Below are 24,740 nucleotides of genomic sequence, written 5' to 3'. Positions count from 1 at the left end.
ATCTTCTGACTTCCTTTTAATTTTACAGCATATTTATTGTACTGAATAGACATGGTCCGTCCCCCACTATGAAATTTAGGTTTGGATATGAATTTTGACCCAACTCCATTGAAACTTTCTATGTTTGGAATTGGGGTCCCATAGTGCAAAGACAGAGAGAGTGATTACAAAATATGGATCTTGCATTTGATCCAGATTTTGATATCACTTCCCATTTCAAAAATTAGATCTCCAGGCCATCTCTAATACTAGGTGTCCAGAACTGTGCATAATATTACTTACAAACATGCTGCAAAATACCAGTATAAATAAGAATGCTCAAAACCAGAGATATTAGCCCTGTTTCCAGCCTCACTTTTAGGACACTGATTTGGTGTCTAAAGAAATATACTTTTCCAGGGCTACTTCATAGGTATACAGACTGTCTGTTTCATGGGAGAGGGTTATCATTTCAGTTCACATCTCAACTTTTAGCTTATCTGAAAACTTTCACTCAGTTAGAGAGTACCAGCTCTGAAAATAGCAGAGCCCAATATTGCAAGTGTAGCAGGGATTCCGTGATTGGGTTCTGTGCTACATTCATTAATAGGGATGGTTGAATTATTATTTATAGATACATTATCTACTTTGTAACTTGGTAGCAGCTGCAGCGTGCTCAGCAATGTTGGCGCACAATGTAAGATGAATTGCTTAGTTTCTAAGGAAAAGACTTTGCGAATAAAGAATTCCCCAAATGAAAGGAAAAAAATACTGACTCCATTATCATTTACGATTAGTTGACCATCTAGAGCACTTGTTGAATAATGAAAAAAAATGAATTAATGATGATTTTACTTGAAGAAAAATGCCACAAATCATTCAGTAAATTAGTTTCACCAAATAAATTAACCTGCTCTAATAATAGTGGTAGCAGTTTCTGTAGTTGTTCACAATATTAATACCAGATTGTGAACTGCTTATGCTGTCTCAGAACTTAAGCTGTTGTTAAATGCATTTCTAAAGCATTCTTCAAGTCACTGAATCTTAGGCTGATCCTCAGAAGCAAAAGTCACATTTTTATCCATTCCATTACAAAGGTGACACAAAAACTGCATCCAGACAGGGACTTTGTTTTAACTTGGAAAGACAATCACATACTGTAACCCACACATCTTCTGGGTGTGGTGTGTTGTCCTACCTAGTGGCACTGAGATCACTTACAGAGAGAATAATGAGTTTGCTCTATAACCTTAGCTAATAGTCAGCTGCTTTTAGCTCATGTGGCAGAGGCTCATTCACTAAGCTTCAAAGGTCCCAGGTTCAGTTCTGCCTGTCGGCATTACAATATCATTTGAAAAATGGAGCAACTACTGTGCTTGAGTTCTCCTTTAATCCTTTTTCATAATCACATGCAAATATGACTCTAAACTATAGAATGTATTAAGGTAGGTTGAGTCCTTTCTTCAAAAGTGAACCCTAAGGAATTAAAGCTATAAACACTTGTTCATTTTTGTTTTTTGTTAAAACCACAGAAACATCAGCCCCCTGACGAATGAGATAATGGTTGTACTCCATAGGGTATTACACTAAACAAAACCTAGAGGTATATGAATGGTGGTAGAATGGGAGACTGCATGTGTGGGAAGGAAGTCTCTTCATATGGCATCCGTGGTGCATGGCGTGCTTTAGATGGCAGGTTGTGGCTCCTTCCTCTCATTCATTTTTATGACTTGACTTGCACGGAGTGTTGGGTTTTCTGTTTTAACAGCATGTGGAATGAACTGTAAATGTTTTGATAATGAATGGATTCAAATATTTGTCACACCAAGTGACCCATGAGAGTGAAAAAAATCTGTATTTGTGTCTCATGTGGTAAGATTTTTTTTCTTGCAGGTTTCTCAGTGCAGATGTTAGCATTTGTATGAATCTCTGTGTGGTGACTAGTTCATTTCCTAAAAAGTAGGTCTGGTATTATGCTCACCTACTTTCCCCTATTCTCCGTGCAGCAAGCCAACCTCCTCCCCCAGAACAGTGGTGATCATAAATCTGAACAATATAAAATAGCCATTTTTTCTAGGGTTTTTGTTACATATCACAGAAATGCCCTTAATTAAGGTGCATTCCAGATAACAGGAAAACTATCAAAATAAGTGCATTGTCTGTTCATGACTGAACAAACAGAGCTTGTAAGAAGGCAAGAGAAAAAGATATAAAAGCAATGTATCTTGAGCCACAAGGGAGCTCCCTGCCACAGATGTCTTCTTGTCACTGTAGGACATCCTACAGGGACATATTAACATTGTGTATAGTAAGAGAGAAAAAGCAGAAATATAGAAATAAACCCACTACAGAATGGTTACCACCAGCTCAAAACTCCATAGTTTTCTGTAGTTATCTTATCCTCCTTTAACAGAGGCACATTGAAACAGTATTCTAATTGACAACAAATTCATCTCAAATTCAATTATTTGCCATTTTCTCTGTATAAGGATATAATTTAAATAGGAGAATCCTACTATATTTGCCTCTTTCCACTCTTATTTTTCCCTGTTCTGTTTTGTTTTTGGAAATGGTAAGGAGAAAGGTAGACATGTTAAATGTAGTAAGGAGTAGTGTTTAGCTTATTAAAAGTCAATATAGTCAGTTTTTCACAAAAGAGAATCGAAATCTTGATTATTTTTCTGCTATCTGGTCAGTTTGTTACAATATCATATTGTGAAAAGTTTTAAGAATGATAAACGTTAGAGAGAGAGAGAATGAGAGATTTATACTTGATATAAAGAGGCACAATTCCCAACAGCAGCTATAACTGCTTACTGCAGAACAAAATGTGGCTCATAATCTATGAATTACATAGTTTTAGGAGATTTAGTTGCATCAGACTACTAAAAATATACAGAATTAACAAAAAATCATATTGTTGCCCAGTAAGCCATTTTTCTTTAATAATATATTAAAATTGTATAACAAATATATGTGTCTTGTGCCCATCTTACTTTGCAATGACAGTCGTGGCAGAAATATTCCAGATAGCATTGGGAAAAATATACAGTGTGAAAAGTGTGTATATTCATGCATAAATTAGGAGTGTTTGGTCAGGATCCTATATTTATATATGGTATATTTCTACCATCAGTTGCATTGCAAAATAAGAGTGTTGCTATTAAAAGCTCTTAAGATAAATATTTCTAGTACAAGCCATTAGTGATGTTAGCATGAATTATTGCTACATTTAAAAAGGGGGATTGTTAACTGTACATACTGAGAAAGTGCCATAGGTATATAGTTTGTTACATTTTGAAAGAGAACCCTTTGGAACATAACTGGAGTGATTTTGCTTTGGCTGATACGCTTTCAAAAACATAGCTAATATTCATTTGTCGTTTTCAGCTTCCTGGTTAGCTTCATGGTGGATGCCCGTGGTGGTGCCATGCGAGGCTGCAGACACAATGGGCTAAGGATCATTATTCCTCCTCGGAAATGCACTGCTCCCACACGAGTAACCTGCCGATTGGTCAAGCGACATAGACTGGCCACCATGCCTCCAATGGTGGAAGGAGAAGGTCTGGCCAGCCGCTTGATTGAAGTTGGACCTTCTGGTGCTCAGTTTCTCGGGTAAGACTTTGTTTGACCTACATGAAAAATAATAGGTATATCTCCATTGTTTGGAAATTGCACTTGGGGTAGCCCCTGCTTCAACATTTAAATTGAAAAGGTTAACTTAGCATACTGTTTCAGATTGATCACAATATTATCGGCCCCCTAGTGCAAATCAGCAATTCACTTAGCTTGTATGCCTTTTCATTCGACAATACTGATGTTTTTTAACCACTAACACTAAGGTTTAGAGTGCTTCCTGGAATAAGTTTATTAATCAGTGCCATGCTATGAAAATGGAAATCAGTTTGCTATCAGAGGTAGGCAATTCATACTGTATTTAAATCACCCACAGTTAAGACATGAATAACACGTAGCACAGCACTGATATAAACTAAATTTGAAGCCTGCTACAGATAGAACACAAGTTAAAGCTCCTTACAGTAGAAACTTGTGTTTCGTCTATAGGCCTGCTGTCAATAATTTGGACCATCTGGAAAGCACAAGCCTTTGATTTTTCTGGGGTTAAAATTGCAAGTTCAAACAATAGGACATCTCAGGAATTCTCCAGCAGTTTATTTTGTCCTATATTGCAATACCCAATAGAAAGATCAGAACTGCAACTACTGCTGTGCTTGTTTTAGCAATATTCAGCTGAAACCAGCAGTTCTCTGCACTTTTGTTTTATTTTTTTTATCAGCTGCTCTCCTTATCAACTGGGGCATCCAAAAATGGATGATTGCAGGAACCCCTCCAATAGAGTGAAAAGTTTCAGTTGGAAACTGGTAAATGAAGTTAAGAAAAGCAACAGTTTAAATCCATTTTGAAACCATTCAATTGTATTTAAGTCCTGTCATGTAAAGATAGCCAGCAGAGCCACCTGCTGAAGTTATATCTGGAAGAACGGACTTGAGAAAAGAGTGGGAGATGATTTGATGTTTTTCAGAAACACTCTGAACAGAGTATGAGAGGAGAAAGTATCCAGACTTGTTTCCATTATTTTATTGATAGTGCAACAGGAAGAGTTATGAAACATTGGGAACATAAAGGCGAGTCCTCTTCCTTAACAAATGAGGTGCTCATAGGTTTCAGATGCATCAGAGAAGTTGCCTAACAAAATACTAATTTGACATTCTCTTCAAATCTAGTTCAATTCTTATAAAAAAATCTAAAAGACAAGCAGAATACCTCTGCTGTCACATTATTTCTATAACCATCTTTTCCTCTTCCCCACATTCACACTAACATGCAGTACCTTTTATTTTTTTAAATAGTCCCTCCATCCGATGAGTAATCTCAATAAAAACTCATTTGAATAACACACACAGATATGTTAGAGTTTTTGTGTCACTCCTCATAGGTTTATCCCCTACTAATGGGCATTTTTCTGGGTGGCCTCCTGGCAGTGAAATCAGGTATTGTGCACTGTACCTGTTAACACAAATATTACTGTACTACACTGACACATCCATTCTAAGGGCCAGATTTTGCTCCCATTATGTTCAATGATAAAAATCCCATTGGCATTAATGGAAGCATTTCAGGATTTTCTGTCAGCAGTGGGGTACAGCGAGGGCAGAACCTTATTCAGTGTTTGGCCTAATTCCACTCTGTTGATCAGACAGTGGCACTGTGGTTCTGAAAAAAAACCCATACATAAAGTTTATTGATGTTCTTTCTTTCACTGCTGCTTTGGATGTACTCAGTAAACTTCATCTGCCTACGGCTCCTCCCCCACTTAATGAGGGAGAAAGCTTGGTCAGCCGAATCCTTCAGCTGGGGCCTCCTGGGACCAAATTTCTTGGGTAGGAGAGACTTAAAACAAATTGATGGATGCTGGCCTCCCCCATTCTTCTCCTCCCTCTGCAATATGATTTATTTTTTTATGTCATTGTGCCCATGACAGTGTCCCTTTCTATGATTTGAAATTTTGTATATCTGACCTTTAGTGGACCATTTTCCAACCCTTGTGGTATGTGGTTTTTGTTGTGGCGGTACGTTTATATCTTTTTTCTTAAAGTTTTGTGACCTTCATTTTTGTTTTAGCATGAGATCTTCCTAGCTGTAAAATGTTCCAGCTGTTATGTGCTTGATGTCTGTAGCAAAGCAACCTGGATTGGAAGTAAAAAGAATCTTTTGTGCATTTGTGTATGTTTCTATTTTGCACCCATTGCTACCAAACCAATAATATTATGTTATATATTGAATATAATATAACATAGTATGAAATAGCATGACATTTTATCAAGTACATGATGGCCCATATTATTATGCACTTGTTAGGTATATGTATCATGTATATTTATATTTTCTTCCTGAGTGTAGAAAATACCAGCATTATAGGAGTATGTGTGCGTACACACACACACACACACACACACACACAAAGACTCTCACGTGTTCATAATGAAGGAAATTCTTATCTCCTCTACACTAGTAGAAATCCAGATTAATGTTGGTGTAAAATCAGTACAAGAGAGATGAATCAAGCCCCTTGACTTAAGCATCATTATTCTGATTATACCAGCATGCTAGATCAGAATTTGTCCCACTGTCTGTATATATTGCAGTGGATTGTCTTTGAAATGAAATTGCACAAGTTAAAACACATGGTGATAACAGTGCTAAAATGAGCATGAATTTTATTAATTTTATCTGCTTGCAACCATATGCTAAAATCTCTGTTCAAAGTACTGCTTCCTTATTGCATAAGGAGATGTATGCACATCTAAAGTGTCCTACAGTACAGTACACACCAGGTCCTTGTAAAAGAAAAGATGCTCTAGTGACCCCTTGAGATGCTGGTTAGGATTATACCCAACTATGCTGGAAAAGTGGGTAGAATTCCAGGTTACTTTGTAACAGACTGGATGGATTGCTGTCGCTTCTATTTCTTCCTCTCACCCATATACATTTAATGTGCTGTGTTGCTGCGTCAGGCCTGTGATCGTGGAGATCCCCCATTTTGCCGCTTTGCGTGGGAAAGAGAGAGAGCTGGTAATCCTGCGCAGTGAGAATGGGGACAGCTGGAAGGAGCATTTCTGTGAATATACAGAGGATGAACTGAATGAAATCCTCAATGGAATGGATGAAGGTACTCCGTGCTGGGACAAGGGTGGGGAGAAGGTTGAAGAGGAATTTAAATGATCCTTTTATCTTGTTTTACTTCTGTAACTAGAGAAGTCGTTTTCTGTCTCCTCTCCGATTGACTATTTCACTCATGACCCCACTCTCTAGAGGCCGTGTTGCCATATTCCACTGATGTTTCACTGGCATCAAAGAGGAATATCATAACACACTCACATAGCCGTGTGCAGCGCATTTCATTAGGGTGTGCACCCAAAGAATTTTTTTTAAATGTACTCTTTGACCCCCATTAGCCACATCCCCTGACCCCACATGCCGCTGGAGGTAACACTTTCGGGGCAATATGGACACATGACCAGAAATAAAAGGTGTCATGTGACCCCACTATCCTCTTATCAATAGGGATTAGTTTGGCCCTCACCAAACCCCCTCATGCAACTATCCTGCAATTGCATTAACCCAATGTGTGTGACATTAACTCGGGGGGTGGAGAGGCTGGGGGAAGTGTTCCCTCTAAGAGTTTCCTCCCATGAGCATAATAAATGTTGTGTTGTGCACCAGTATTGAGTTTATGGCTTGTTTGGATGTGCCACTGTGGCACCCAAGTTGTTATTAAATATCTTACCTTTCCCCTCTGCTACTGTCTCCTCTGCTTGCTCCATCAGCTCCCCTGGTGCCTGCTGCCCCCCCAACCCCTCACCCACCTCTGCTGTCCTGACTCCTACCCTTCTCACTGCCCTCAGCCTTCCTGAGTCCTGCCCCCCTCCACCAGCCTTTCTCTCCCGCCCCCGTGCCCACTCCTCCAGTAGCCCCACTCTGATAATGTGAGCTACCCCTCCTCATCCCCTCTCCTAACACCTCCCTCAACACACCTGCCCTGACTCTCTCCTCTGGTGCTGGTCCCTCCCCTGCAGGTGTCTGCCCTACTGCTTCACCCCCCGGAGTCCCCTGGCACCTGCACCTTCCCTTACCCCTGCACCCTCCTGGTGCCTCCCCCTTCCCTCACTGTCCCTGCCCCCTTTGCCTTCTTTTTCCCTGATGCCCACCCCCTCACCACCCTCTGCCCCCGTTCCTCTCATGCCCCTCTGTGCCCTCACATGTGCCTTGCTCCATCCCTGCCTTCCTCATGCCTACCCCTTCTTTCAAGCCTTCTCCCAACACCTCTTCTACTCCCCTCTAGCCCCCAAAGCCCTTCCCCTCTCCTCTCCTAGCATCATCCTGTCCCCCCCCCCCCCCCCCACTGACATCTCCCCTGCTTCTCTTTTCCTCATTGTCTCCAGTTGGCCCCCTGGAATTTGTGTCTCCTACACCCTGTCCCTTGGTGCCTTCCCCTTTCTTCTCATGACCTGCCCCCCTCTCCTCAGCACAAGCCCCTTCCTCTCTGACCCTTATCCCCTATTTTTCCCTTCTCTTCCAGCAGCCGCCAACTGGTCTGTAATAGAGTTCTAGGGTCACCCTGACTGTCACCCTTCTGGTGCTCCCCCTACTCTGTCTTTCTTAGGTTTCTCAGCCCCCTTTTGGGCCACAAACCCCCACTCTGCAGTCTCTGGTTCCCGGAGTTCCGGCAGTCTGGGACTTGGTGCATCACTTGGTACATCACGTGGTGCCTGCACCGGGTCCGACTCGTAGGGTTGCCAGGTAGACCCTCCCCCCAAAAAACGGACACACTTGATCTTGGGCGGGAGATAGGGGGGAAGAGGAACTGGCTGGGGGGAAGTGGGGGACCAGGGGGAAGAGGGGATGGGAAGCAGCTCGCGGGGGCAGGGGCCAGCTGCGCTGCCCTCTCCCCCGGCCCCCTCCCCTCCCCGAGGCCAGCTGCACTCCCCCCAGCCCTGGACCCCTCTCTGAGGCCAGCCGCACTGCCCCCAACCCCCTTCCCTCTCCGAGGCCAGCTGCCCCGCCCCTGACCCCCGCCACCCCCCGGGCCAGCCGCGCTGCACCCGATCCCCTGCCCGGAGCACCCTCCCCCCCACCTTCTCACCCGGGGTTTAAACTCACCTCGCTTGATGGGGCAGCCGGGTGACGTTGCTGCGTCCCTGCCGCCTCTTTCTGTGGGGTCCTAAAACCCACCGGTTTTGGCTGCGCATGCACGGCAAACCCGGAGCAGCATCCGTTCCCCAGAGCGCCAAAGCGGCGCTCCTTCGCTCACGCCCCCTTTGAAACATTAGGGTATGCCTGGGCACACCTGGCACACCCCGTGCGCACGCCTGTGCACACTCAGTAAACATGGTGCACACCCCATGCGCACGCCTATGCACACTCAGTAAACGTGGCAGCAGCACGGGGGCAAAACGTATCTGGTATTATCTGGTAAAGAATGGTTCTTCTTCTGGTTCTGGTTCTTAGGGGTATTGCACACTTGGGTCTGTGTACGTGCTGTGAGCATGAGTCCAGAAAGTCTTACAAGCAGTGTTCATTGGCCTACATACACACAGTAGATCTCCTCGTACTCCTGACTGAAAGTATAAGAACCAGTGCGAGCCGATGCCTCTCTAGTTTCCCTTTCTCAATTAACACCTCTGCTGTGCTGTAAGCATCTTTACTGCCGGCTTCCTCACTCTTACCTTCCATCTGAACACTGCCTGCCAATAACTCACATATGGAATGCACAGAGGAAACCCCTGAACTCAAAGAAGAAATGGAGGTTACTTACAGTAACTAGATCTACATCTGGATTCCACTTCCCACCCTGTGTCCCTTCTGCTTCGGATCATGTTGGATTTACGGTAGGAAGAGGGACTGGAGATTTTTCAGCCCATGCTGGTTTTTACACCCTCAGTCATGAGCAAGGAGACACCTACTGCATGTGTGGTGGCCAGTAAATACTGCTGGGAAGGATTTATGCATGCCCACATGTGGAATACACATAGGGACCAAACATCTTGAAGAGCTTCCAGTGACAGTAGTAACCTCTATTTATAACACTTCTCAATGTTTAACTCCCTTTTGGTACCTGAATTTCCATGCCCTTTTCACAATAATAAAGTACAAGGGGTGGTGCCCTCAGCTTGCAACATTCACCAACCCCCATGTCTTCGGGGGTAGGCAGCCCGGCTCCCCCAGCTGATGGGCACAGCCAAGGCCGGGCCAACCCTGGCTCTCTCCCCATCAGGCAGGGCTCTCCTCTGCAACCTGAACTTCAATTTGATCTCCCTGCACATATCCTGTCCCCTCTCACTAATTTGAATTCGTTTCCCCCCACCCCCCGAAGAGCACCACCGGGCTGGCCAGCACAGCAGGAGCCACAGCCTGTCCCCAGCCCAGCATTTGCACATGGGCATATTGGCAGCAGCTTTGCTCCGTGGCGAGCCCAGAGAGCAGAGCGCTCACTTTGGACAGCTGGGGAAGTGGCCGGGGTGCAAGACCTGCCCAGCTTGCGGTGGGTCCGGGAGAGCGCACCTGAGTCTGGGCTACACAGAACCAAGGTGCATAGCAGGTGCGTGGGCTGGGCAGGCTGGTGGCAGGGCCCAGAGACAGGTGGGTGCTGGTCCAGGTCAAGGAGCGGTCACGTCGTCAGGGCTCCTGGGAACACAGAGTGATGTGCTGATGTCACTCAGTCATCCCGCGGGAAACATTGTCTTTAATACATAGACAGGAAAGCTTCCTTTGTAAATGTCTCACCGCCTGGTATTTTATTACCTTTGATGATGGCTGCTTGTTTGGAGGGGCTCAAAGATCCTTGAAGGGACAGTAATAACTGCATCATGGCACTGACAGTGAGCTTTGGCCTGGAGAACAACGCTGTACCTGAAGGATGAGTTTAGTTTTTAATAAGCTTGGTTAGGTCTTGATTCAGACCATATGAGCATATGTGTAACTTTAAGCATGTGAGTAATACTATAGAACTGAATCCGACGTCTGCGTACTCAAACTCGGGCACATACTTCAGTACCTCACTGATTAGAGCTCTGTGCTGCTGCTATCTTTTGGCCATCAAGTAGATACAGCGTATAAAGATCAGCTCAAAACCAAAGTTCTTTATCTATACACCCCTTCCCCCATATTATAGGAAAACAAATGTCTGGTTCTGAATTAGGTATTTTGCGCTATTTCTAATTCCTCCCCACCCCCGAATTCTGGCTTTCATTGTTCTTGCTTTAAATTTCAAAATTCTTTAAAGCTTTTCTCCCCTATTGTAATGTATTTAGAGCTTTTCTTGTCTGGAAATAGCTGCATTGTGTCTCTCTCTGAAATTTTTATTGTGTGAGCATGACTCTTTTTTCCCTCAGTACTTGATACTCCAGAGGAACTTGAGAAAAAGCGTATCTGCCGTATCATCACCAGAGATTTCCCACAGTACTTTGCAGTGGTGTCCCGGATCAAACAGGACAGCAACCTCATTGGACCTGAGGGAGGTGTGCTTAGCAGCACTGTAGTACCACAAGTGCAAGCAGTCTTCCCAGAGGGAGCGCTAACCAAGCGAATTCGTGTCGGCCTCCAGGTACAGAGAATCAGTGACAAGACTTTCATTACACTTTCCTTGCTGGTATTTCATTTGAGCCCTGGTAAAACAATGCATTTTGGGTATTGCACAGTCAGCAGCTAGTTGAACAATTATACCAGCTCACCATTTGCCCACTGCTATCTAAAATGCCCCTACAGCCCAATAAAAGTTTAGGGGACAGAGTCTAGAAGCTAGAGCAATGTAGTGAAAGTCAAGTTTCTGTAGTTTTATTCATGACTGTGTCACTTATTGACTGGGGGATCTTGAGCAAGTCACTTAATCTCTCTCTCCTATGATGGTAATTCCAGCATAACTCACAAAGGGGCTGTGGGATTTGATTATATATTTGTGTGGGGGAGACTTGCTACGTAACACTAGCAGTGGTCAGATACAATCATTTACATCTTCATTAAGCTACAGTTCCATATTGTTAACTAGTAACTAGTGGGGTCCCCGAAGGGTCTGTCCTTGGACCAATATTATTCAATTTATTTATAAATGATCTAGAGAAAGGGGTAAACAGTGAGGTGGCAAAATTTGCAGATGATACCAAACGGCTCAAGATAGTTAAGACTGAAGCAGACTGTGAAGAGCTTCAAAAAGACTTCACCAAACTAAGTGATTGGGCAGCAAAATGGCAAATGAAATTCAATGTTGATAAATGTAAAGTAATGCACATTGGAAAAGATAATCCCAATGATACATACAATATGATGGGGACTAATTTATCTACAACTACTCGAGAGAGAGATTTTGGAGTCACTGTAGATAGTTCTCTGAAACCATCCACTCAATGTGCAGAGGCAGTCAAAAAAGCAAACTGATTGTTAGGAATCATTAAAAAAGGGATAGAGAATAAGACTGAGAATATCTTATTGCCTCTATATAAAACCATGGTACACCCACATCTTGAATACTGCATACAGATGAGGACGCCTCATCTCAAAAAAAGATATATTTGCATTGGAAAAGGTTCAGAAAAGGGTAACAAAAATTATTAGGGGTTTGGAACGGGTCCCATATGAAGAAGATTAAAAATGACTTGGACTTTTCAGCTTAGAAAAGAGGAGACTAAGGGGGGATATGATAGAGACAGTTTTTCTTCACTCAGCGCACAGTCAACCTGTGGAACTCCTTGCCAGAGGATGTGGTGAAGGCTAGGACCTTAACAGGATTCAACAAAGAGCTAGATAGATTCATGGAGGTTAGGTCCATCGATGGCTTTTTGCCAAGATGGATAGGTATGGTGTCTCTAGCCTCTGTCTGGAAATGTGTGACAGGAGAGGGATCATGTGAGGGTTACCTGTTATGTTCCTTCCTTCTGGGGCACCTGATATTGGCCACTGTCGGCAGACAGGATGCTGGTTAGATGGACCTTTGGTCTGACCCAGTATACCCGTTCTTATGTTCTTATTGCTTATTCATTTTTGTCTTGTTACATTGGAAAGGCCCAGCCTATGCACAATGAATTTGTAAGGAAGATTTTAGGGAACAAGGCAACCTTCAGTCCTATAGTCACCCTGGAACCAAGAAGGAGAAAATTCCACAAGCCAATCACCATGACTATTCCTGTCCCCAAAGTCTCCAGTGATGGGATGATGAATGGTTATGGGGGTGAAACACCTACTTTAAGATTACTATGCAGCATAACAGGTAGGTTTAGTGAACCAGAGTTCTGCATGTTTGCAGAATCTTGTGATAATAAAGTGGTTTGGGTCAAATGTATTAAAAAGATGACATTGACATAACTCTCTATAAAAGATTTGCTGGGGGCTGTGTATGAAAATAAACTGCATTCATTCCATGGAGTGGAACTGATATTTCACCACTTGTGAGAACAATAGCAGCACTGTATATTTTTTTCCATGCTGCATAGCCCCATGCTTTTCACTTCTTAGCATTTTCTTCATGGGTTCTGCTTATGGAGCACCATATTCTGCTCAATGATGCTTAAAGAAACACAATCAACATCCAAATTTAGACTCCCTGGTTCTCGTTTGTAAGGTACTCCCATTTAAATCAGTGATGAGAAATTGCTCATTAATATGAGCTAGGGGCTCACAATCTGGCCATTAAAATATAATACAGACAGATTTTTCTATAAATCTGCAAAATATTCTTCTGCAGAATGAGGTAAATAGTAAAACTTGAAACGGAGTTAATCAGAATTATTGAAAAATAAAATTCAATACACTAAAAATCACAAATTTATTAGAATTTCTTCCTCCCAAGTACAACTTCAGCCGCGTTGTTAAATGCGATAATTTTCCTCTATATGGGTAAAGAATCTGGTGTGGGCAGAAATTATGTTTGGTCTCCTCCTTGGCTTATGCGCAATGTGCTTCAGGTGGCACATGACCACAATTCATCACCAAATTTGATCTGCCAGTTACATCATTAGCTTTATTGTCTTGGGCCAGGTACCTACAAGGGAGTGTGATATGAATGCTGATCCATGCTCCCATTATGTGTAGATATGACATGCAGAAAATTCTAGCTCATCTTTTTGCTCTACTCTTTCAGGGGTATGCGTTTACCTGTAAATGTCATGTAGTTTCAGATGTGTTTGAAAGGATTATTTCCAGAGCTATGCTTCAGCACTGATTGTTTGAAGAAATGCAAGTTGGTTTATTTGGGCTAACTCTGTATGTGACTAAATCCATGCAAAATTGGGCTTATTGCTTGTTTTTAAACTTTTACCTATTTTTATTATTTTTCTTTCAGGTGGAACGACCCCTGCTCAATGGGAAGATATTACAGGAACGACTCCACTAACTTTCGTCAATGAATGTGTTTCCTTCACAACAAATGTGTCTGCAAGGTACATATACAGCAAAACATCACTGTTAAAATATGAGCCTTTTTAAATCTGGTCCTTTTTTCTTTCATGCATTCTCACTTACATGTAATGTCCCTTTTGGAAGCGGTTTTGTTTTGTTTAGTTTAACCATTATCTTCTATATAGCTGAATAAGTTTATCATTTTAAACTGTTTATTGGCAAAAGACGGCCACAATTCAGCAAAGTACTTAAGCACATTTGTAACGTCAGGGATGTGTGAGTCTTTCCATTGAAGTCAGTGAAACTGCTCACATATTTAAAAGTATGGATGCTCATAAGAACATGGCTATAGCATGAATAATTAGTCCCATACTGCATCCAACCGAGATATGAGAGAGTTTGTAATTGTCTTGTCTGCATTCATATGGTCTTTTATGCTTCAAAATATTTTTGTACAGAGACACAGAGTTGCATTTTTAATGTTAGCTTTACTTAGTACTTTGTAATTAAATGGGAATTTTATTGTAGAATTCAGTGGTGAGTTGCAGTAGCAATGAGCCCTTTTGAAAACCCCACTGTGGTTTTGCCTGTTAGGTCCTCCTCTGATAGATGCCCAAAAGCTGTATGTTTAAATAGTTAATTAAAGATTTACTGAGGGAAAATCCATCGGGGAGAGAGGTAGCTTCTATACTTTGTTTACAACCTTTAAAAAAATGTTACTTCCAGCAATCTCCAAAGCATCATAAATCAGAGAGGGAAAACTTGTACACTGACTTGGAAGTGGTACTGTATGCAAATCACAATCTGAGGCATACTCTAAACTAGCTGACTGAGTGAAGCCTACATAAAAAAGAAGAGCAGTAACACATCCTTCCATTTGCAAACAAGGCAACTGGGTGCTAACTCATTCTACATTAATTCAGCTGAAGTAGCTGCCTATCTTCAGATTTTGCTGCATTGCAGATACAACAGAGACTGGATTTTAGCAGCTGTTCAGTATCACCAAGGTGCAATACTTTCCTGATCAGATTTAACTACTTGTCTTTCTCAATAACTGTAAACAGAAGCTACAAAACATTCTTTATTAGATTGGATTGACTTTTTTTATTAACAGTAGCACTGCCTTAAAAAGTTTTTAATCTCTGAGCCTGGTCCTTCAGATGCTTGCATATGTGGTTAATTTCACTCATGCAACTTGTCCCATCAGGGTCAAGAGAATTAATTGTAAGACTAGAGCTACTTTTCTCCACAAATTATTGCTGGATCAAAAGCTATTAAAACAAGGGCCAGATTTTCAGCCCTGCTCAGGGTTCTTTGCATCACTCCAACAGTGAAAAGCAATTATTGGCCGAATCAACAGACTTCCTGGGGATTTCCCTAGTGTGGCAAAATTACCAAGCGAGATGCACCTTCCTTGCTTGCATTCCACAGCATAAAGAAGTGTATAGGACATGGCTAGGAAAAGGGGGTGGCCAAGGAGCCACGATCTGTGTAGGCTTTCCACCAGCAGAGGGTCTTAGAGAGGATCTAACATCCTTTCTTATGAAGCAGTGTGAAAATTGGTGGGTGACATAGATGAACATTTGGTAGCCAGACCAGTTGCTACTTCTATTTTAATTAAATGAATGTAGACAAGCTAGTCTGCTCAAACCAATGGTACAATTGATCCAGCTTTTTAAGCCTTGTCTAGACAAGGGTTTTGTCGGTAGAACTGGTGAGACGCTTCCTCGGTGTAGACAGGCCCACTTGCCGTGAAAGTCCAGCAATGAAGCTTTAAAAAAATACACAACCCAAGTGCAAATGAATGGGGAATAAACACTTTTCACTAGAGATCACAAGAGACCTCCTCAGCCATCTGTTGTGTCTCAACAGCTGCATGCCGCGTTTGTTATGCTAAAGGGCACACATTAAACGCTTCCTTCAACAGCTGGCACTGCAGATTAGACACTGTGTTTGGGAAATCCAAGTTGAGAACTGCACTAGGGATATGGCATCAACTTAAAAGTTTGCAAGGGTAACCCTTGTAATGGTCTGTGGGGAATCAAACAACTGTGACTCATGGTATCTAAAATAGTTGGTGTTTCCACACACTAACAGCTTCCACATCTGGGCTTCCTGTTGATGCCATAACCCCAATGCAGCTCTAAACTTGGATCTCTCAAACACAGTGTCTAATCTGCAATGCTGGCTATTGAATGAACTATTTAATGTGTGCCCTTTAGTGTAACTAATGCGGCATACAGCTGTTGAGATACAACAGATGGCTATAGGCCTTCGACAAGATCCACCTGCTCCCTTGCTATCTCCTAGTAAGATATTTAAACACCTACCTAAAGTCAAGCGCATAAAGTCAGTGAGTAGGACAGGCGTATGTAACTTTCTGAATTGGGGCTTTAAAATGATTATGCAAGAATCACACCCTCTCATTCATGGGATCAAATCCTTCCAAGAAGTGTTTGGGAAATCGGTACATGTATGTAAATTACTCAAGAAGTTAACTGCAGTTTTCTGCACATGGCCAATTTTCATTCCATCAGATACAAATTCAGTCTCAGTTGTACTTTTTGTCTCTTCTATATGGAATCATATTTTTATCTGTTCCCGTGTTTGATCACTGTGGAGGCTTCTCAAGGTAAGAGGTGGCTCCCTGGTTTGAGTCAGACATAGTATAATCTTTCCCCACTTTTGTAAATTAAGTATCAGCATTCACAGCCCTTTTAAGTATCAGATTTGCTTCCCTGTGTTCAGATGTAATCAATTTCCATTGTTTAATCAATTAACATGTCCGGTGCTGTAAAGAAAGACTCAGAATGAATATCCATTATTGTTCATCTTCAGTTGAGTAAGATTAGAATAATCATGTTTCAAAGTGCACAGTTTGTGGGATGTTGTGCCACATGATCTACAGTAATTACTAATTGTATCATCTCCGAGAAGTCTTTGACCCCTTGTCAATTTCTCCTTTTTCCTACGGGTGTCAAACTCAACCAGGTTTTCTACCCACTCCTCAAATTTTAGTTAAACAAAATGTCATGCGCTCCAGGGACAAACTAGGTGAAAATAACAGTGTTTATTCCTTTCATTAGAAAAAACTTAATAGGACATTTATGTTGCTTCAGCTCAGAACTGTAGAAGACAGAATTTTTTTTCACTGTCTTTATTATACCAAGAGCACTCCATTTGTGTCAGCAAAGTGTGTGGCAACTGCAATAAAAAATGATAATGTTACACATTCTTGCATTTTGAGATGCAATAAATGTTGCTGTCTAGTGACTAGCCAGAAGAGGGAGTAAGAAAGTTGATATCACTATAAGTAAGGGGAATTTTCCTATTGCTCAGCTGATAGAGACCTATTTTTGGAGTTGTGGTTTCCAAGGCATGCGTGCAATTTATTTAGTGATTTGTGTCTACTGTCTGCAGTACATGGGTCTGTTGCAACATCACAATGAAAGATGCTTTATGAGAAAAAGAGAGGATTGTTCTCAGTGAACTCTGCTGGAGGGAAGTGCTAGAAGCTGTTATTGTCTTGTAAGCAGTTTACTGTCAAAAAAGTGAAGCCAGATAAGTTCCGTCATTGATTTAATCAGTTTATAGGCATGCATGCATATGATCCAAGAGACTATGTATGGCAGTGAGAGTATCATTGTGCAAAATCCAAATAATCCTGAGTTTCCTGCCTTTTATTTCTTGCTCTGGTAAATCTGCCTGGCCACAGTGAAGAAGTTGGTTAGTACTGGGGGACTGATGTTCACTAGGAAAAGTGTCCTTTCATGTCCTGTCAGCAGATTATAGGTTCTGTTCATGGCTGTGAAATGCAATTTCTTGTCTAGTTGGCAGGGAGATTATTGGGGCATATTTTGGTTCACAGCTTATCCCTAATGACAACAGGTTAAATGAGCAGGTCTTGAGTTCAGCAGGTTACTGTTTATGGTCTTGACCCTGAAAAAATTTTCACACATACTTGACCCAAACTTTTGATTCAGTGGGTCTACTCATATATTTAAATCTCATTGTGTGTTGGAATCTTTGCAGGATCAGAGTGCATATAATTATTTAAAATGTCCTTCTATCAAGAGAAATATATTATATGTATCCTAATCCTCATCTCCCCAAAGTGATGATTTTTAAATATTTACTTTATTCTGATTTTTTTCATGAATAACTCTGGCTGTGGTACCTGATGTCAGAGGGCAATACTATCAGCACTGTATTTACACTTAATACTATGGGGATTTGCATTGCTTAAATCTTGCTAGATGGCCATTTTCAATAACTGCTTTTTATGTTCCTTCGCAGGTTTTGGTTGGTAGACTGTCGGCAGATACAAGAATCTGTTACTTTTGCCTCCCAAGTGTATAGAGAAATTATCTGTGTGCCCTACATGGCCAAATTTGTTGTGTTTGCCAAATCACATGATCCCATTGAAGCTCGATTAAGGTGCTTCTGCATGACAGATGACAAGGTGGATAAAACGCTAGAACAACAAGAAAACTTTGCCGAAGTTGCCAGAAGCAGAGATGTAGAGGTACAAGAATATGTAGTATAATTTTGTTTTCATGCACAATGTCTTGCCCCTTTTATTTCCAAAATCACAGATTCTTCATGTTGTCTGATATAGGAAGCAGAAATAGTAAGTCATGGAAGCATGCATACATTTCTTGAATATTTTGCAATTGGATTAAAAATCAGGCTTACATCCTCCAAACCAAAGAATGTAGTGGTGTACTGTTGTGTGTGGAAATGAATATTGGCCTTTTGAGTCAGCTTTTCTGTGCATAAAAATGAAAAGCAGTTCAACAGAAAACTTTTTATACCCCTCAAGCTGTATGCATAGTTTACATATCAGTTGGTTATGTATAAGGTATAACCTATAAAGTGGCAAGGTGCACAAAACAAGCACCAAGTTTCAGACCAATTATGACATGATATCAAGCTCTCATTTCATACCAATGGGAACCGAGTTAGGCCATCACTGAGTGCTTTGGAAAATCCCAGCTGTAAGGTTTAAATTAAAAGAAAGGTTTGGGAGGGTGACTGAATGCGTGCAGATGCCGGCAGATGATTCGTTCTGGAGGCTCAGAGTTTAGAGCCGAAGGTAAAATTTTCAAATGCATCGAAGTGACTTTGGGAGTCTAGATTCCATTTTTAAAATTGACTTAAGCATATAGAAACCTAAGTCTTACTGACGGTCAGTGAGACTCAGGCTCCCAAAGTCTCTTTTGAGGCATTTTTGAAAATTTTCTCTCTAAAGTCATTTTCTCTTTAAATTCACATTAGTCTTTTGCTCCCAAGGCCAATAGGGTTAGAGAGTATTAGATAAGTGGCATTCTCTATCAAATTCAGGGGAGGGGAGTCTTCAGGATACTGTTATGATCACTTCTATTGTCTAATTTCACAGCAAAACAGCAATATGGAAGGGCAATCGTTTCTGCCTCCACTTCGGTGTGGAGTATGAGCAATGCTGAAAGGGACAGGAATACTCCTATTGAAAGGATGATCCTGTTTCTTGTCACGCAAGAATAATGTTAGTTTTTTGACCCTTAGTGGTGAGGTAAAACTGTCATTGAAGCTGGTAGGAATGTTGGCTAAATACGGATCTCAGATTGTGGCACACAAAACCAGAAAAAGTCATTGGGCAGCTGCAATCGAGGGAGACCATCCCAAGAGAGGGTGTAACAGTGTTGCTACCACAGATGCACCCACCTTAATTTTGTTAGAGGAGGAGCAGTTTTTCATTCACCTGCACTCTGTAGGAACCCTGTCTGTGGAATCTACCTGGAATATGTTACATAAATCAATGCATCTACCTGCCTGCTTCACCCACTTCCTTCTAGCCCAGGACTGCTCCCATTGGGTATGTCTACATTGCATTCCACTTCCAAGAGAGGAATGTAAATGCAGACAAGTGAAATTGCAAATGAAGCGCAGATTTGAATTTCCCGCGCTTCATTTGCATAATCACGGACTGCCACTTTTCCAAAATAGCGCCTTTCAAGAAAACAAACGCGGTCCCTGCGGGGTTATTACGAGAAAAAACCCTTCTTTCAAAATAACCTTTGAGGAAAAACCAAGGGACCGCATTTGTTTTCTCGAAAGATGCTATTTCAGAAAAGTGGCAGTCCATGATTATGCAAATGAAGCGCGGGAAATTCAAATCCGTGCTTCATTTGCAATTTCGCTTGTCTATATTTCCATTCCTCTCTCGAAAGAGGAACGCAATGTAGACATGCCCTTTGTGCCCTGTGCTTTCTGACTCTAAACCCCGCTGTGAAAAGGTGGAGGGAAGCAGCTGTGCACTGCCAGTAGATATGGGTGGGCTGCAAGCTTTGTTCAACACTAGCAAAAGTGCACAGTGACCATTTCTGTGGTGGTCAAAGGTGAAGGATTTAATTTTAATTAGTTTTGTGATGTAATCTGTTACAACAAAATCTTAAATTCCTTATTATTCAGATAATCTTCCACCGACTCCTTAGAAGTCTGCCCGAGTAAGGACTTTAAAAAAAACGAGTAACTCCCTCAGGATTTATCCTTTTGCAGTTTAGTCATGTTTTTGATGTTCACGTGATTTAAGCTTTGTAAGGCACATAGAGGCTTTGAAAATCTCCAGAGCCCATCCTCTGAGAGCAGTTAAGTGTCCACCTGCCAGTTTCTTCCAAATACCTATTAATAATTGAAAAAGATCAACTCCCTGACAGCAGTTGCTGGATTTGACAGAATGATTGCTGTTGACATCAGTAAGAAAAGTGGTGCTCATCCACCAGAATCAAGATATTAAATTAGCAGGTTTCATATATATTCTGTTGTACATACGAAAGCCTTTCTGTGTGGATAGTAGCTCTGCATGCTAAATGCTGTTGGCTGAGTCAGCTCCTTTAAAAGTGATGAAAAATGGGAAATGGATAAAACACAGCACATTCTGTCTCTTTACAAACCCTGTTTTCTATGCAAAATCCCACCATGAATAAATGTTTTCTCAGGTTCAGAGTCTGTTGCCTAAATAGGCAATTTTTTGCAGAGAATATAGATAAAATGGGTAATCATTACGTTGGCAAGGCAAAATTCCTGGGTGGTAAAAGTAAGAAATGTCCTTCATGTGGACTGATTCCAAAAGCTGTGCTGAGGTGAGTTCCAGGGACTTAGGATCATATAAATAACCACCATGAGAGATAAGCAGTACAGGTTGGACCTCCAAAAAACAGAACTCCCTCATTTGGCAACATCCATGGTCCGGTAGGACCACAGATGTTCCTGGACCAGAGATTCCTGGCTGGGAGCCCCAGTGGCAAGAAGGCTAGTGGCCCTGGTATCACTACTGGGGCAATGGCAGTCCCAGTAGTGGGGCCGGGGATATGGCAGCTGGGACGCGCAGCCCTGGTAGTGGAGCCAGGGACGCGGCAGTCTGGGCTGCCTGGGGCGACAGCAGCATGGCAGCCCAGCGGGGGCAGGAAGAAATGGGGGAGGGCAGTAGCAGGGGCACTTCCCTGGTCCAGCAAATTCCCTTGTTTGGGACCGGTCAGGTCCCAAAGGTGCCGGACCAGAGAGGTCCAACCTGTGGTGTCATCGAGGCATCCCAGGTATTCACTTGAGGCCTGATTTTTCAGAAGAACCAAATGTTCACCATTTCAGTTGGAGCCAATTAGATCTGCAAGTGCACAACCCCTCTGAAAAACCTCAACTCTAAGACTGTCCCCAGGTAGATTGGACTCTCACGGTCACCCTGCAGCAGAGTAAACAAATTACAGGATAATTTGAACTGACTAGGAAGGTAAAACATTTAACCTCATGATGCATCCAGATTTGCTACATTCCAGCTCATGATCCTGAATTTGCTCATGGACTAAGATCTTTCCTTCATCTGTAGCGGTGAACATGAGGGACTGATTCATTTAAAAGGGAGCAAGGTTCAGTGCACTGGTGACTTTGTCAGCTATCTGCTAGGCGTGGTTAAGAGAATGAAACAGTGATTGAATTAGCCAGAAGAGGACAGGTGAGAGCTGAAGAGAAAACTGGAGCAGGTGCATTTATCGTACCATATAGCAAACAGTTTAGTGCAGCATACTGGAAAGTTGCACATGTTTCTGCACAGGTTCACAGAACATAGGACTTAGTTCTCATTTACATGCACTTTTCACTACTGCTCTTAATAGGTGAAACTAGGCAAAATTAGAACTGTTGTAACTAATTTCTGATTATAGGTAATAATAATGATGGCAAACTTAATGCTAAGATCACTGTATTGTGAAAAATTTAATAGTGGCTCAAATCAATGCAGACGTAAGGATCAATCGAAATGTTGTAGAAATGAATATTGAATATGACCATTAATACGATTTTTTTTCCTAACTCCACATAGGTATTAGAGGGAAAGCCTATCTACGTTGACTGCTTTGGCAATCTGGTGCCACTCACAAAAAGTGGGCAACATCATATATTCAGTTTTTATGCCTTCAAAGAAAATAGACTACCACTATTCGTCAAGGTAATGGAATAACTTCAGTTATGGACTGTAGTTTTAATCAGGGCTGGCTCTGGGTTTTCAATATACTTGTCAGTCTGGAAAATGTCCATCCCTCAGATTCTCTCCTTTCTAGTGTAAGAAAAAATGAAATATGTATTTTATTGATGCAAACAACCGCTGCCTACTGTTAACTGGTAGGGCAAACCAAATTTTAATGAATACATTGGCCCTAAATCTGGATTAAAAATGCACAGTATTTATACTAATCTGGTAAGTGCATGGGCATACTTAAAATGGTGCATTTTGGACTCCATATTGTGTTTCTTGGAATACTGCTCTTTGCCGAATGAGATGGTGGAACAGCCCACTCCATTAGTCCTTATTTTGTATTTTTCCTTTGATTGGTCCACTTACAAGTGCAGCCCTTGTTTTACAGAGATTTACTTCAAAGTCTCAGAACATCCATGGTCTCATATAATTTTGTTTTGTTTTATGGGTTATTCTGTGGTCACATGCAAGTAACTTGCAGCTTTTTCAGAGCTATTCCAGCACTGTTTTTCAAGTGTAAGTGCAGTGAATATGGCTCTAATTGTTAAGATATCATCAAGCAGAAGACAACCTGAAAGTGTGACCTTTGACTTCATTAGTAACAAAAGACAGTAATTGACCACTTAGCTGCTGTTATGGGGAGAGAATGACAAAGAAGCAGTCATTGATGATAATTTGCCTACAAAGATACAAGTGCATCTATAAATTATGATGTAACTTATGAATTTTGAAGGCTTTATTTTATAGATTAATTTAAAAATTACCTATAATAAATGTCACTGAAAAGCAGAGTTAGTGCAAGTTGCCACGACAGCGTTGTGTCAGTGCAATTATTGCCTCAATTAGGGATGTTAAAATGGGTGTAATTGGCTAACTGTATAACTGCTGAAAATTTCAGTGGTTACATGCAGGGCAGCAGCCAGTTCCCCAGGAGCCGGTGTGCGCTGCTACTATGTATCGTGGCAGCTGGTTTCCTGGGAGCTGATGAGCAGCAGGAGACGGCTTAGAAGCCAGCTCCTGGCACATTCCGGCTGCTGCCCGACGCTGCTACACTCTTACATACCTAGTCTCAACTGCATTGTATGGATAAGTCATTATTACTGACTGACTTCAAAGTGCCTGAATTATTTTGTTGATCTCTCCTGTTTTTCACATACTCCAGTCTATAACAAAGACACTACACAATAAACATACATCCACATACCTGAAGCAGTTTTGTTCAAGATTTACTCTTTTCTTTTGACTAGCTGTGGCACTGCATATGAAATAGAGGGCAGCTAAAGTACAGATTAAATTTCTGTATCTCTACTACATTAGGTACGAGACTCCACTCAAGAAGCTTGTGGGAGACTGTCATTTATGAAGGAGCCAAAATCTACAAGAGGGCTAGTCCATCAAGCCATCTGCAACTTAAATATCACACTGCCACTTTACATAAAGGTAATGTCAACTGTACTGTCTCAGAGCTTTTTAGACGGTTTTGTGTGGCATCCTCAGTGTCACAGCGCAACCAGGAAATAGCTAGGAGGGGAAAAGACTGGGGGAAAGACGATGGAGGGCATGTTTTCTTTAAACTTAAGTCAGCTTATGTTAGGTCAACAGCTGTGTTGGTTCATGTTCACGCTGCCCTTCTGCTGCTGCTAGTGCTCATCCTCACTGGGAGTGCTTCCCCCCAACTGAAGAGGGACAGTGTGGGGGCTGACATCCGGTGCTTTCAGCCTCATGTGCAGCTCCCTGCCAGCAGCCCAATCTTTGCTTCCCACCAGGAGTCTGGCTCTCACAGCACATAGTCAATCTGTGGAACTCCTTGCCCGAGGAGTTTGTGAAGGCTAGGACTATAACAGGGTTGAAAAGACAACTAGATAAATTCATGGAGGTTAAGTCCATAAATGGCTATTAGCCAATATGGGTAAGGAAAGGTGTCCCCGGCCTCTGCTTGTCAGAGAGTGGAGATGGATGGCAGGACAGAGATCACTTGATCATTACCTGTTCGATTCACTCCCTCTGGGACACCTGGCATTGGCCACTGTTGGCAGACAGGATACTGGGCTGGATGGACCTTTGGTCTGACCCAATATGGCCATTCTGTGTTCTTATGTTCCCCTCTAACCCTTCAGATTCCTCATCCCTGTCGGGAACAGGATAGCTGCACTGGGCTTCTCAGCTCCATGCTGCCCATGGCAATTGAATGGACACCAGGTGCAGCACTCCTTGCCAGGCACAGCCATGCACCCATTGTGGAGCAGGAAGCTCAGAGCCCAGGCAGGTGGGCTCCTGGTGGGGTGATCTGTGCCTGGCATCTAGTCAGCTGCTCTGTTCGTGGCAGGGAGTGAGGACTGAAGAAGGC

At 42.1% G+C, this 24,740-nt stretch overlaps 1 protein-coding gene across 36 annotated transcripts in view; it reads left to right on the top strand.

Annotated features, from left to right (window-relative positions):
* The window catches only part of ANK2 (ankyrin 2), a 592,965-nt gene that overhangs the window by 541,296 nt on the left and 26,929 nt on the right, over positions 1–24,740 (top strand). For 35 of the 36 annotated variants that reach the window (XM_075929759.2, XM_075929766.2, XM_075929765.2 and 32 more), the window contains 8 exons: positions 3,370–3,594; positions 6,516–6,670; positions 10,893–11,104; positions 12,556–12,760; positions 13,832–13,928; positions 18,184–18,412; positions 22,241–22,366; positions 23,711–23,833. In XM_075929759.2, the coding sequence (XP_075785874.2) occupies positions 3,370–3,594; positions 6,516–6,670; positions 10,893–11,104; positions 12,556–12,760; positions 13,832–13,928; positions 18,184–18,412; positions 22,241–22,366; positions 23,711–23,833 (1,372 nt within the window). Of the gene's footprint in view, positions 1–3,369; positions 3,595–5,282; positions 5,382–6,515; positions 6,671–10,892; positions 11,105–12,555; positions 12,761–13,831; positions 13,929–18,183; positions 18,413–22,240; positions 22,367–23,710; positions 23,834–24,740 lie in introns of all 36 variants that reach the window. The other variant, XM_075929788.2, reaches the window with a different exon arrangement.

Source organism: Pelodiscus sinensis, chromosome 4 (genome assembly GCF_052426305.1).
Source record: "Pelodiscus sinensis isolate ZL-2025 chromosome 4, ASM5242630v1, whole genome shotgun sequence".
Lineage (NCBI taxonomy): Eukaryota > Metazoa > Chordata > Testudines > Trionychidae > Pelodiscus > Pelodiscus sinensis.
This window is presented reverse-complemented; position numbering and strand designations above follow the sequence as displayed.